The 14,314-nt window shown below is 40.4% G+C and overlaps 1 protein-coding gene across 15 annotated transcripts in view; it reads right to left on the bottom strand.

Annotated features, from left to right (window-relative positions):
- The window catches only part of EIF4G3 (eukaryotic translation initiation factor 4 gamma 3), a 311,606-nt gene that overhangs the window by 222,724 nt on the left and 74,568 nt on the right, over window positions 1–14,314 (bottom strand). For all 15 annotated transcript variants that reach the window (XM_059690932.1, XM_059690920.1, XM_059690914.1 and 12 more), the window contains exon 2: window positions 13,523–13,598. In XM_059690932.1, coding sequence (XP_059546915.1) covers window positions 13,523–13,598 — 76 coding nt within the window. The remainder of the gene's footprint in view (window positions 1–13,522; window positions 13,599–14,314) is intronic.

The raw sequence follows: 14,314 nt of genomic DNA, 5'->3' as shown, positions 1-14,314 counted from the left end.
GGTTCTTGCTATTCATCACTTTGAATATTTCTTGCCACTCCCTTCTGGCCTGCATAGTTTCTTTTGAGAAATCAGCTGACAGTCGTATGGGTACTCCCTTGTAGGTAACTGACTGTCTTTCTCTTGCTGCTTTTAAGATTCTTTCTTTGTCTTTTGCTCTTGGCATTTTAATGATGATGTGTCTTGGTGTGGTCCTCTTTGGATTCCTTTTGTTTGGGGTTCTCTACGCTTCCTGGACTTGTAAGTGTATTTCTTTCACCAGGTAGGGGAAGTTTTCTGTCATTATTTCTTCAAATAGGTTTTCAATATCTTGCTCTCTCTCTCTTCTTCTGTCACCCCCATAATTCAGATGTTGGTACACTTGAAGTTGTCCCAGAGGCTCCTGACACTATCTTGATATTTTTGGATTCTTTATACTTTTTGCTTTTCCGGTTGGGTGTTTGTGCTTCTTCGTACTTCAAATCTTTGACTTGATTCTTGCGATCCTCTAGTCTGCTGTTGGAACTCTGTATAATATTCTTTATTTCAGTCAGTGAATGCTTAATTTCTACTTGGTCCTTTTTCATATCCTCGAGGGTCTCACTAGATTTCTTGAGGGTCTCACTAAATTTATCGGCAGTTTCTAGAAAATTCTTTAAAAACCTTATAACCATGGTTTTGAACTCTATATCCACTAGTTTGCTTTCCTCCATTTCTGTCATTTGGGACCTGTTTCTTTGTCTCCGCATTTTGGCTGCTTTCCTGTGTTGATAGAGTGGCTTTGTGTGCTAGGTGTCCTATAGGGCCCAGTGGCTCAGCCTCCCCAATTACCTGAGGTGGACACTCTTGGTGCACCACTTTGTGGGCTGCATGCACAGTCTTGTTGTAGTTAAGCCTTGATTATTGTTGGTATCACTGGGAGGAATTGACCTCCAGGACAATTGGCTGTGAGAATCAGCTCTGTCTATGGTGGGAGAACTTCTGTGCTGGAGATACCCTGTTGGGGAAAGGCTTGCTTCAGTGGGGCTTTGGTGCTCACTGAGTCTGCCCCCTGATTGTGTCCCTTACAGATCTGAGGAGTTGTAATCTGGATGGTCCCACTCTGACCACTGGGTACACTGACTCTTGGATCTCTAAGGAGGTGCTAATTTAGCCTCTGCCTGAGGCTACCCAGCAGGAGCTACAGAGAGATCTGCAGATTCCTCTTGCTTGTTTGGCATTTGGAGGTGCCCAGATGAGGCCCAGCTGTGAAGCAATGCAAGCTGCTGTGGGGCCTTGGGCCTTCTTTTGGATGTTCTGGGTCTCTCTGACTCAGCTGCAGTTTGTTTGGTAATTTTAGATTGCAAAGGGCCAGGCCATTCATATGCAAAAGCCTCTGCGCACAGCTTGGGTGGGGCAGAGTCTCAGGGAATCAACAGGGCGGAGCAAACAGCTATGGCTGATCCTCAGCCCTGCCCTAAGAGGCCCCGGGTCTCAGTGTCCCCTGGTAGTTGCTGCAAGCACCTCTGAGAGAAAGCCGCCCTGTTGTTCCGCCCGATGCCATACAGTCCAGTTTCTCCCCATATGAGTCTGGGTCCCCAGAGACTCGCCTGGAACTGTAGTTCAGAGCAGTTGGGAGCTTGTATCTCCTTCCCAACTGAAAAACACAACCGCGTCCTCAGTTGACAGTCCTTTCTTTCTGCATTTGCCTCCGTACCTCTGCACTTTACTTCCGCACCTCCTCTGAGTCTCAGTGTGCTTTTCTCTTTCCTTCTAGTTGTAGAATTTCCACTCAGCCAGCCTTCCTGTGGTTCTGAATGATGTCCGTTTTGTCTTTTAGTTGTATTTTTGAAGTGGTTGTGCGAGGCAGCAATTTCAGGTGTTTACCTATGCCGCCATCTTGGTTTCTCCCCTCAACTTGTTTTTTTTTAATCACACAAATTCATCATTAGGAACAGCAAGTTTTATACAAAAGTATACTTAAGATTTAAGAAGTGTCGCCTGGCCAGCGTGACTCAGTGGTTGAGTGTCGACCTATGAAACAGGAGGTCACAGTTCGATTCCTGGTCAGGACACATGCCTGGGTTGCAGGCTCGATCCCCAGTACGGGGTATGCAGGAGCCAATCAATGATTCTCTCCCATCATTGATGTTTCTATTTCGTTTTTCCTCTCCCTTCCTCTCTAATATCAATAAAAATGTATTTTTTTAAAAAGATTACAGCCCCAGCCAGTTTTGTCCATTGGATAAAGTGTCGGCCTGTGGACCAAAGGGTCCCAGATTCCATTCCAGTCAAGGGCACATATGTAGGTTGCAGGCTCCTCCCCGGCTGGGCCAGGCCCTAGTCGGGGCTCGTGCTGGAGGTAACCAATTGATGTCTTTCTCTCACATCAATGTTTCTCTCTGTCTTTCCCTCTCTCTTCCACTCTCCCTAAAAATCAATGGAAAAATATCCTCGGGTGAGGATTAAAAAATAAATAAATAAAAGAATTACAAAGTGTCAATGAGCCTTTAAACAGTCTGTACACTTTTCTGTATCTACATTTGTGGTCATTTGGTTGGTTAACTATGACTTCTAGCTACTACCATCATTCCAGCCTGAAGCTGCAATTTTACCCTCTTGTAATTCATTCTAATAATTTTAGGTGGGGTTCAGAAATGAGTAACAAATATCCTTATACTTTTCTTTTTTTAGTCTCCAATATCCCTCCAACCACACACACATATATACCTATTTTCACCTGAATAGCTTCATATCCTTAGAAACACAACCCAAATCTTAACTCTCATGAGATAAATTTCTCAAAACCCTGTCTCCCTTGCTGAGTTTCACACTTGCAAGAATTCCAAGACATTCTCTGCCTATCTCTATCAGTACTTACCACACTGCAGTTAAACTATCCACCAGTTTCAGCTTTCCCACTGGACTGTAAGCATCCTCAGGGCAGGGAGCATTGTATCTATCCCTTGTGCTCTATGCAATGCCTGGCCAGCAGATGCTTAAAAAAAATGTGTGATGAAGGAACAAGCTAAGGTTTAAAAAAAAAAAAAAAAAAACCCTTAAGAGAAAAGCACATGGGCTTTAATGGGCTGATAGTCTTGGCTTTGTCAAAGTTTGAGGAGTTTGCTTTTGCTTAGTGTTACTGCTTGGTTTTAGCTTTCTTCACCTCCACTGAAATGTTTAAACAATTTCTTCCCTCTAATTCTTTTAACTATTCACTAGTTTTTGTTTACATTTTGTCTTTTCAGCCAAATTGTTAGCACAACAAAGTGAACCCTCTCTCCTACTACTTTTTTCTCCCATAGAACCTAACCCAACACATAATTACCAAAAAGAAATCCACCCCCAACCCTGGTGTGAGTTAAATTTTTGTGTGATGTTATTTATTAGCGTCTCCTGAAAAATATCTCCTAATAAAATGTTTGACCAATTTTCAGAAAGACTTTAATGAGATTAAGATCTCTTCCATAAAGCTTCCTACCCAACCTAGCTGATTACCAATAATCCTTAGTCATTTTTTCACTATTATACCTCTTTCCTTTTCTGTCTTCAGCAAGAAAAACTCTGACTTGGCCTTGAAATAAATACTTGACACATGCTCCTAATTAATTTTTCTGAACTTATTTTTTACAAAGTTACTACATAAATGTTTATTGAACTAATAAAAAAAATTTAAAAGACTGCAGTTTTTATAAATGTAAAAATTAACAACATAGTCAAGCTTCTCTGGGATTTGTAACATCTAAAGACATTAAACACCCTTCTATTGAACATTTGCATTTTAGATGACAATTAAGCAACTACAGAATGACACAGTGGACAATGATGCCAATCCTTTACCATCTCTTGCCCACAGGATTCCTGTGACAGCCAGAATGTGCTTTGAAAAGATAAAGAGAAAATTGTATGAAACAGAAGTTAAATATTTCCATGTCTATCAAAGCTTATATGTCACCAACTTCGCAACAATAATAAATCCACGTCTTGATATAATTATGTTCTGTTTCATTTTTCTTAAAATAATTACAACTCCACTTACTACACAATTACTTATGACAGTTCAATTTCTTATAACTCATTTTATTTTAAAGCGGACCCTACCAGTTGTTTTGTTTTTAAAAATGTACATATAGGGCTTTGTAAAATAGCCATGAAGGAAATATCCCAGAGTTTAAAGAAATACATTTTCAGAGTCCTCTATCATTAAATAACTTGATTATTGTTTCTACTATTTTCTTATCTGAGAAATTCAAAAGCCATTTATAGCTGACATTTAACAAAACATCCTCTATATCTCTAAGGTTAATCCTTCTTTCAAGGGAGCAAAATCAAGCAAGCACATATTAAGTAATATTTTAATTAGGTATGTGATTTAACATTTAATGAGCAAATCACATTAAATATTAACAAGGAATCCTAACTTCATAAATGTCATTACTCAGCAGATACCAAGAAATGCAGAAAACCTACAATATTTAACGAAGATTATATGCTAAAAAAATATCCTATATAATGAAAGCCTAATATGATAAGTGTCCGGTTGTCCGTTCAACCAATCAAAGCATAATATGCTAAGGATATGCTAAGGGTGTTCAACCACTGGCTATGACGTGCACTGACCATCAGGGGCAGGTCCTCCACTTGGTAAGTTAGCTTGCTGCTGGGGTCCAGCTGATCGGACTGAGTGAGATGGGCCGGACACACCCTGGAGCCCTCCCACAGCACCCCCCTGCCCCGCTGACCCCACTGCCGGGGTCCAACCCCAACGGGTCCAGGGGTCCCCAAAGGTGTGGACGGAGTCGGCGAAGAAGGAATGACACGGAGGCAGCCTTCGGGTGATCATCATAGCCAGGTTCCTCTAGCCAGGTTCAGTAGCCAGGTTCTAGTCAGGCTCTCTTGCCAACCTCTGCAGTCAGGTTCAGTCCAGGATCCCTTGCCATGTTCTCCCACTAGGCTCTGTCTCTAGGCTCCGAGGCCAGTCCCTCTCCAAGATCCTCCGGCATGCTCTCTCCAGCGAAGTTCTTCTGTCTCTAGGCTCCGTGTAGGTTCTGTCTTCTTGATTCTGTTCTAAGTTCTGAGTGTTTCTGTCTTGTTACAACTGTATTTATACCAGTTGATTCAATCCTATCAATCTCTATTACAAAGGTTAGGGCGTTTCTTATCTCCATTCCAGGGAGAAAAGATTATGTAGTTTAAGCATGATTGTTCGTAGTTAAAGGGACTAATTACCCGCCTGGCACTTAGTTGAGGGGTTTTATTCCCTCCCTAACTTCAGGGGAAAATCCCTACCTGGGGATTCAACCTTTCTCGGAGAGGTGACCTTGGTTAAAACACAGCGCCAAGAAGGTGAGCAAACATATTAAGAACCGTATGCCATATATGCCAGGTCCCTTGAAACAGCAAGGATGGACCGGCTCCCGGCAAATTCCCCCTTTTTTATTTTTTAAAAGCAAGCATTAAAAAGGAAAACCTGAAACGCTCTCTTGTATCCATTTTAAGAGTAGGATTGGCGCTTTCTGCTATTACCTGCGTCCTGATCTATCACCCCAGGGAGAGCTTGCCAATCCTGCACTTTCCCGGGGTGGAAAGGCTGCAGTGGGGTTAAGGATAAGGCTCCTTGGGCCTACCTTCTCCCATGCCTCTATTTACCTTTCCGGCACCTTTCCTTCCTCAGAAAAGCATGGACGTATTTCTTGTATAAAATGTTCCATCTGACTGGGAGTAACCTTAACTCCTCTGCTAGCAAGCATATGTGTTAAAAGATCAATACGGAGTCTTTTTTCTTTAGACTCAGTATGGCACATCTTCTTAATCTAAAGATCAATACAGAGTCTTCTTTCTTTAGACTCAGTATGGCACATCTTCTCAATCTAAGAATCAATACAGAGTCTTCTTTCTTTGGACTCAGTATGGCACATCTTCTCAATCTAAGTTCTGTACTATCCACCTTCTTACCCTACTTATCCTCTATAGGGGGGTCTGTAGCACCCTGGTGGAGTCCTATCCGTCCCGAGTGTGGGGTTCTCAATGGGGGGGGGGCTTACCTAAGGGAATCCTGTTCCAGGGGTTCCCAAAGGTGTGGACGGAGTCGGCGAAGACTATCCACCCTCTTCCTACGGTGGAGTCCGATCCGTCCCGAGTGCAGGGCGCTTACCTAGGGGTCCCTGTTCGGGCGCCATTTGCCGGGGTCCAACCCCAACGGGTCCAGGGGTCCCCAAAGGTGTGGACGGAGTCGGCGAAGAAGGAATGACACGGAGGCAGCCTTCGGGTGATCATCATAGCCAGGTTCCTCTAGCCAGGTTCAGTAGCCAGGTTCTAGTCAGGCTCTCTTGCCAACCTCTGCAGTCAGGTTCAGTCCAGGATCCCTTGCCATGTTCTCCCACTAGGCTCTGTCTCTAGGCTCCGAGGCCAGTCCCTCTCCAAGATCCTCCGGCATGCTCTCTCCAGCGAAGTTCTTCTGTCTCTAGGCTCCGTGTAGGTTCTGTCTTCTTGATTCTGTTCTAAGTTCTGAGTGTTTCTGTCTTGTTACAACTGTATTTATACCAGTTGATTCAATCCTATCAATCTCTATTACAAAGGTTAGGGCGTTTCTTATCTCCATTCCAGGGAGAAAAGATTATGTAGTTTAAGCATGATTGTTCGTAGTTAAAGGGACTAATTACCCGCCTGGCACTTAGTTGAGGGGTTTTATTCCCTCCCTAACTTCAGGGGAAAATCCCTACCTGGGGATTCAACCTTTCTCGGAGAGGTGACCTTGGTTAAAACACAGCGCCAAGAAGGTGAGCAAACATATTAAGAACCGTATGCCATATATGCCAGGTCCCTTGAAACAGCAAGGATGGACCGGCTCCCGGCACCCCACCTCGGATGGGCCTCCATTGGGGCAGGCTGGCCGGACCCCATCTGTGCATGAATTCGTGCACTGGGCCTCTAGTATAACATATAAATATGCAATTAAGTGCTAAAAATGGTACTTCATAATGGAGGGTAGGTAAAATCTTCATAAGGTATCTGTCTATTTAACACATAATATAAAATAACAATTAGGCTATTTATACTAAAAATTAGGACCAGAATGCAACACAGCATACTTGCTAAGGGAAACTTGGTCTAGAGTAGAGCAAGGAATCTAACTGCACTAACAAAACACGATATTGTTTCTATGTTCATTGTTCTGCAAAGTAGTTCCATAGTTTTCATCAGATGATCAAGGGTCTTAATCCCCAAATTGTTGAGTATTGCTTTTGACCTTATTTGTGAGTGTTCAACAAAAAGAAAGCAGCTTCCCACACAGGAAGTGAAATGTAGTATTTCACGAGCTGTAAACCAGATAAACCTGTATTCAAATTACTTAACTTCTCTACTCCCCATTTCCTTATTTGTATATGAAGGTGTCATACGATGAAGCAATATAAGGCATGTATCGCACTTAGTATAGTACCTGGGAAATAGTAAATCACTCAATAAATGTTAAAGATACACCTGAGTTCAAATCCAGTCTCTGTCTACACTTACTAGCTAGGCAAGATACTCCACCTCTGTGTCTGTTTTCCCAACTAATAAAGGGGATATAATTATACTTACACTCCATACCTTGTTACAAGGATTAGATGAATTTGTACAAGTGAAATGCTTCAAATAGTGATGGTTGCATATGTATATAGCAGCTATTTAAAATAGAAAATAAGAGGGAATCTTTAAGCCAAACACTAGGTTTGTAAATTTACTACATAAATTAAGGTTCACCTCTTTAGCATGCTACTTAAACTATTAACATAATGCTTATAAATGTTATGTAATAACATGGAAAATTATTTACAATATAATGTTGTATTAAAAAACTATCAAATTGCCGAAACTGGTTTGGCTCAGTGGATAGAGCGTCGGCCTGTGGACTGAAAGGTCCCAGGTTCGATTCCGGTCAAGGGCATGTACCTGGGTTGCAGGCACATTCCCAGTGGGAGATGTGCAGGAGGCAGCTGATCGATGTTTCTCTCCCATCGATGTTTCTAACTATCTATCTCTCTCCCTTCCTCTCTGTAAAAAATCAATAAAATATATTTAAAAAAAAAAAACTATCAAATTGTATAATCATTATAATTTATACTGTTTCATGAAAACAAAACTCTATTGTTAGGGAGTAAAAATAATATATAGTCTCCTGGCCAGTGTTACTATGTGGTTAGAGTGACAGCCTGAGTACCAAAGGGTTGGATTCCTGGTCCCAGTTGGGAGGGTGCAGCAAGGCGACAACCAATTGATATGTCTCTCTCACATCAATGTGTGTGTTTTAACTCTCTCTCCTCTTCCCCTCCCTCCCTACTTTCCACTTTCTCTTACAAAATCAATGGGAAAAAATATCATTGGGTGAGGATTAACAAACCAAAAAAGAAAAATTTACTTTTTCTTCCAGGAACAAACTACTGATATACACAACACCATGAATAAATCTCAAAATAAGTACCTACTACATGATTCTGTTTCCTATTATAACTTTTTTATAAAAGTCTAGACATTATAAATGCATCTGTAATGACAGAAAGCAGAACAATGGTGGGTAAAGATGGAAAAGAAAGATTACAAAGAGATATGAGGAAACTTTTTTGGAATGATGCAAATGTTAATTTTTCTCGATTGCAGTGAAGGTTTTCATGGATATATATATATGTTAAATTTTACACTTTAAATAGAACTTTAGATATACTTAAATCAAAGGTACAGTATGTATTGTATATCTTTCAAAACAAAGTATAAACAAACAAATCATCAGTTCAATTGGTGTTATTTACCATTGGGGGAGGGGAATAGATTGTTATTCTCTGCTGCATTATAGGACAATTAAGTAGATTTACATCTAGCTGGACACCATTACCTAAGGAGTGTGGATCAACTCATGCTAAATTCTGTCTCTGTGCAGGGGTCTTCACTGACATGTTGACTACTCAATGCTTATCGGGACTTGGCAAAAGACATAAAGTGTGATTTTCTAATTAGATGACCTAAAACTATACCATGACAGAATCAAGACTTTATAAAGCATAAGCTAGCTAAAAGGGATCATGAAATGCTACATCATTAAGGAGTAATATATTCAAATTAAATAATCTATTTATAGAAATTTTTCATAAGTTAACAGTACACTTCTTCCAATCCCCCAGAATATAGACTGCTGCTTCTTGTAGTAAAGTCATTGTTTCAGAAAAATTTTTGTTAAAAATTTTTATTAAGTTTATCTCTGCAATTACATTAAAAATCCTGGGTCATAAAATCTAATTTCTCTAAATAAAATATTTAATACAAAAATATACAACATGGTAAAATTTCATAGTTCAGCCCTAGCCAGTTTGGCTGAGTGGATAGAGCGTTGGCCTGCGGGCTGAGTGGATAGAGCGTTGGCCTGCGGACTGAAGGGTCCCAGGTTTGCTTCCGGTCAAGGGCATGTACCTTGGTTGTGGGCACATCCCCAGTGGGGAGTGTGCAGGAGGTGGCTGATTGATGTTTCTCTCTCATCAATGTTCTAACTCTCTGTCCCTCTCCCTTCCTCTCTGTGGAAAAATCAATAAAATATGTATTTTTTAAAAAACACAAAAATTTCATAGTCCATTTTTCAGAAGCATGCCAAAAGTTACCAATGAAAAAATTTCAAATTAGCTCATACCTCTTTAATTCTGCCATTTCCTCTCTACCAAATAATATACAGGTACTGCCCTTAACACATTGCGTACCGCATAGAAATCTCTAAGACATATGCCAGGGACCGCACGTTTTTGGGCAAACTGCCCGTTATTTAAATCATCATAATGCAGTTTAGGTGTTGTTTTTCAATAATTATAACATTTTTATTTACAAAAAAAAATTAAACAATTAAACAATTAAAGCTCCTAGTACTTTTTTAACGTATGGTACTGCGTAAAACATTTTCCTCTATGAAGAGGGACCAAACAAAATTTACATAAGTATCTAAATTCGCTCCTTTTTCCATGGGCGTGAAAAACGAGAACACTCGTGAGCGGTCCTTAACAGATGGCACGCGAAACACGAGAAAACTCCTGAGCGGTATGAAATGTGTTAATAGACTTTAAAAAAATATTGGCTTTATTAATTTTTTGTTCATATAATCAATCACTCTAATACAATTATGGTTAATGAGAGGCCCAGCACACGAAATTCGTGCACGGGTATGGTCCCTAGGCCTGGCCCGCAATCAGGGCCATCTTCCCCAGCTGCATGCAGCTGGCTCTGCCCCCCCCCACCCACCCCCAGTTCCCCATTCACCATAAGGTGATTGAAGCCTGCCAGACGGGGGGAGGAACCAAGAAGTCGGTCATTCCGCCCACTCACCGGCCCCACCCCCCACTGTGGGTTGCCCTCTGTGTGTGGGCGACTGGTGGGCTGGGGACCTTGGCCTGGCGCCACCCGCGTCCCCTGCCACCCAACCCCAGTTCCCAGTTCGCCAGTGGGCAATTGGAGCCTGCCAGCCAGGGAAAGGGACGGAGAGGTGGTCAGTGCACCTCATAATGACTGGTTGAGCATATATATATATATATATATATATATATATATATATATATATATATATATATATATATATACACACACACACACACACACACACATATGCCTAAGCGACCAATATAAACAAACGACCGGTCGCTATGACGTGCACTGACCACCAGGGGGCAGATGCTCAACACAGGAGCTGCCCTGAGTGGTAAGTGCACTCCCACAGCCAACCACCCCTCGCCAGCCAACATCCCATGGTCCCGTCCCCTGGCCAGCAGGCCCTGATCGCCCAGGCCCCAGACTGCAATGAGGAACCGGGGGTGGGTGGTAGCGGACATGGCCCCTTTCCCAGGGGGGCCGAGGGCTGGCTCCCTCCTGGAGCCAGTGGCCAACCTCCTGGGATCCCTCCCACCTTGTCCTTCCCCACAGCTGGCAGGCCCAAATTGGCCCAGCCCCGATCGGCCCTCATCCCCAGCCAGACCGAGGGACCCCACCTGTGCAGGAATTTTGTGTACTGGGCCTCTAGTCAATATATAATCTCGGGACTGAGAAAAAGGAGATCTAAGAATGTCAAAACACCTGGTCAACCACTGTCCTACATTCAGTTAAAGTATACAATATTGTAAAGGTGCAGCAGAACACTTAAATTACTAAAAATGAAAACAACTTATCAAAAAATGAAGACTATCATATTTCAGGATTTTTATGTATTTATTAGTTAGGGAGAGAGAGCGAGAGACAGACAGAGAGAAGAATTCATGCTCCACTCATTCAAACATTCATTGTTTGATCTTGTATCTGCCCTGGCCAGGGACCAAACCCTAAATCTTGGCATACTGGGATGACTCTCTAAACAACTGAGCTACCCTGCCAGGGCTTATCGGTGTTATTTTTTTCTGTGTTTTAAGTTCTGTATAAGCTATTTTATTCTAATTTTTTCACTTTATAATATTAGCTTTATCTATGCTATTTGAAACATTTCTTAAATAATAATTGGTTGTACATTATTATTAGAATATTCATTCAACATTTGACAGGTATTTCTTAAGTTTTTAATATGTGTCAAGCATTATTCTAGATGTTGGTAACACAGTGAGCAATTCAAACCTTCAGTCCTCATAGAGCTTACCTTTGTGAGAGCTAGAAATGATAGGAAAAAATATATAGGCTTTATCTTAGTGGGTAGTAATGATTGCCTTGATGAAAATGAGGCAGAAAAAAAAGATGGAAAATGACTGGACATTCTACTTTAACTAGGGTTCTCTGGAAAAGTAGCATTTAAGTAGAAACCTAAAAAGTGAGGAAGTGAGCCTTGCAGATTTCTAGAGAAAGAGCATTTCCAGTACAAAGAAGAGCAGTGCAAAGTCCCAGAGATAGCAACATGGTTAATGTGGTCTTAGAACTGCAAGAAAGTGAGAGTGGCTAGAATACAGAAAGGTTAGAGACAGAATTCCAAGAAGTATGTGGAGCATTATAGACCATGGTAAATATTCTGGATTTTAATCTAGGTGTGACAGAAAGCCATTGGAAACTTAAGAGCAGTAGATCTGAATTTCCTTTTAAAAGGAAGTAGCTATTATAGATAGAGTAGACTATGTTTAGGGTGGGTATTTGTGTTGGTAAAGTGGAAGCAAGGAGACCAGTAAAGAAAATTATTGTAATAATACAGGCAAAAGATAATGGCTTGCTCTACAGTGGTAGCAGCAAAAGAGATGAGTAATGGATTTGATCTATATTTTGAAAGTAGAATATGATATCTTGGGTGTGGGATGTGAGAGAACGAAGACCAAAGGGTGATGTCATGGATCTTGGACTGAGCAACAGAGAGAATGTGGTACTATTTATAGAAATGAATACTGGGCGAGGAATGGGATTTTGTTGAGAAAAATTAATATATGCAAACATTATTTAGGTGAGGAGTTAAGCATAGAGTTCTATCCCTTCCAGCTTAGTGTCACTTCCAAAACAAAGTGACTTCTTCTTTTACCATTTAATAGCACATTCACATATCTAATCAGATTCTTAACCTGATGGATATCTGTGAAATTCTAAAATTTTATTGTAAATACTGGGTACATGTTCTGTTTTTGAGGAGAAAGCATTGTAACTATTTTCAAATTCTAAAAATAATTCATAACCCACAGGGATAAGAATCATTGCTTTATCATATAACCTTAAGATTATAATTATTTATTTACTCATCTTCCTCACTACACTATGAGTTTCTATAAAGCACCCTGTCATATTCCTAGGAATAAGCAGTATAATGAACTAAAATATTTAAAAGATATGTCTACCTCCCCAGTACTCCTCTAAATTCTCTTAGGCTCACTGTTAGATTGCTGAAATCTGCTTCTAATTTTATTAACTTCATCCTCTAACTTTTAAATCTCTTTATTTATGAATCTGAACCAATCATTTGACATAAAAAATTAAATCTCCTCCCAATGTTCTTTTCCAAACTTTCTGTATTTTTACATGTAGAGAGGGAAAAAAGTAAAATAAAAAAATTTTGTTAAAAAAGTAACTTTAATTTTAAGGAAAGATACCCAAAAAGAAAATTAAACCTCACAGTGTCCTAAAAGAAATCACAATACAAGGCCAAAGGCAAATATTTATGAAAGAAAAAAAAGAAGAGAGATGATCTATGAACCGGGAGGTCACAGCTTGATTCCCTAACAGGAGATGCTGACTGGATCCCCAGTGGAGGAAGTACAGGAGGCAGTTAATCAATGATTCTCTCTCATCATTGATGTTTCTGTCTCTCTCTCTCCCTCTCCCATCCTCTCTGAAATCAAAAAATATATACATTTTTTTTACAAAGAAGACAGATATACAAGCCAATCTATCTTTCATTTTTGTTTCACCACTTCTTAAATTAAGAAAATGGGGAAAAGGCCTATTTACTGCATTAAATTATATACATCTAATTCTACTTGGGATTTTATTGAACCTTTTGCCAAAAAATCTATCACATGTCTATCAAACAAGCATTGCCTGTAGTGTCAAAGGCTCACGTGGAGAAACAGATACACAATATGACCAGCTGTGAATCACTCACCGCGCTGTACACCGCCGAGACTGCGGGTGCGAAGATCCGGTCCTCCAGGGGCTGCTGCCCAGGTCCTCTAGGGATTCTACAGAGCGAGTTAAGGGTAAGAGAGCTCAAAAGTGGACACTTTAGCAGTAAGAGAAAATTATCACCACCAAATGCTGTCAATGACCCTAGCTTTGTCACCCAGGGGTCATACACTTAATTCCCCCAGAAATTGGAAAACAAAGTATTTCAAATATCCTAATGTAATTAGATCAATCTCTCCAAAAGTAATTCCCATGATAAAACATTCCATGGAAACTCAAAACAAAAACAATTACACAACAAGCCTGCAAACTTTAGGCCTATGATGAAAATCTACCACCTGTCCTTTCCACAGAAAGAGACTAAGGAAATATAAGCAGGATATTCAGAAAGATAAGACTAATACATCAACCTGGAAATTGCTGACAAAGGCCCAGTCTTTTCGCTAACTACACAGGAATAGAGAATACCATAGTTTCCTTGTTTTTCTATTTTAGCTGCTATTTTCCCTCATATCCACCCACCATTTTTAAAAAGAGGCTCTCCATCATAGTTTAGTTTAAAATGTGTCAGCATGTTGTCAAGACATTCTGTTAAAAGACAAAAGACTATCATTTATTTAGCTCAAAAATTTGAAAAATGTAATAGGTTCTTCTATCTGATAAGGTGATTTTTTTACCTCTTTAAGAATGACAACCAAAAGACCAGCACCAAAAGATTAACAGCAATTATCTCTGGATGGTAGGATTACGTAACTGTATAATGCGCTTTTTC

The sequence above is a fragment of the Myotis daubentonii genome, chromosome 3 (assembly GCF_963259705.1).
Source record: "Myotis daubentonii chromosome 3, mMyoDau2.1, whole genome shotgun sequence".
NCBI classification, from domain to species: Eukaryota; Metazoa; Chordata; class Mammalia; order Chiroptera; family Vespertilionidae; genus Myotis; species Myotis daubentonii.
The sequence above is the reverse complement of the archived record's forward strand: the minus strand, read 5'-3'. Positions and strand labels throughout refer to the sequence as shown.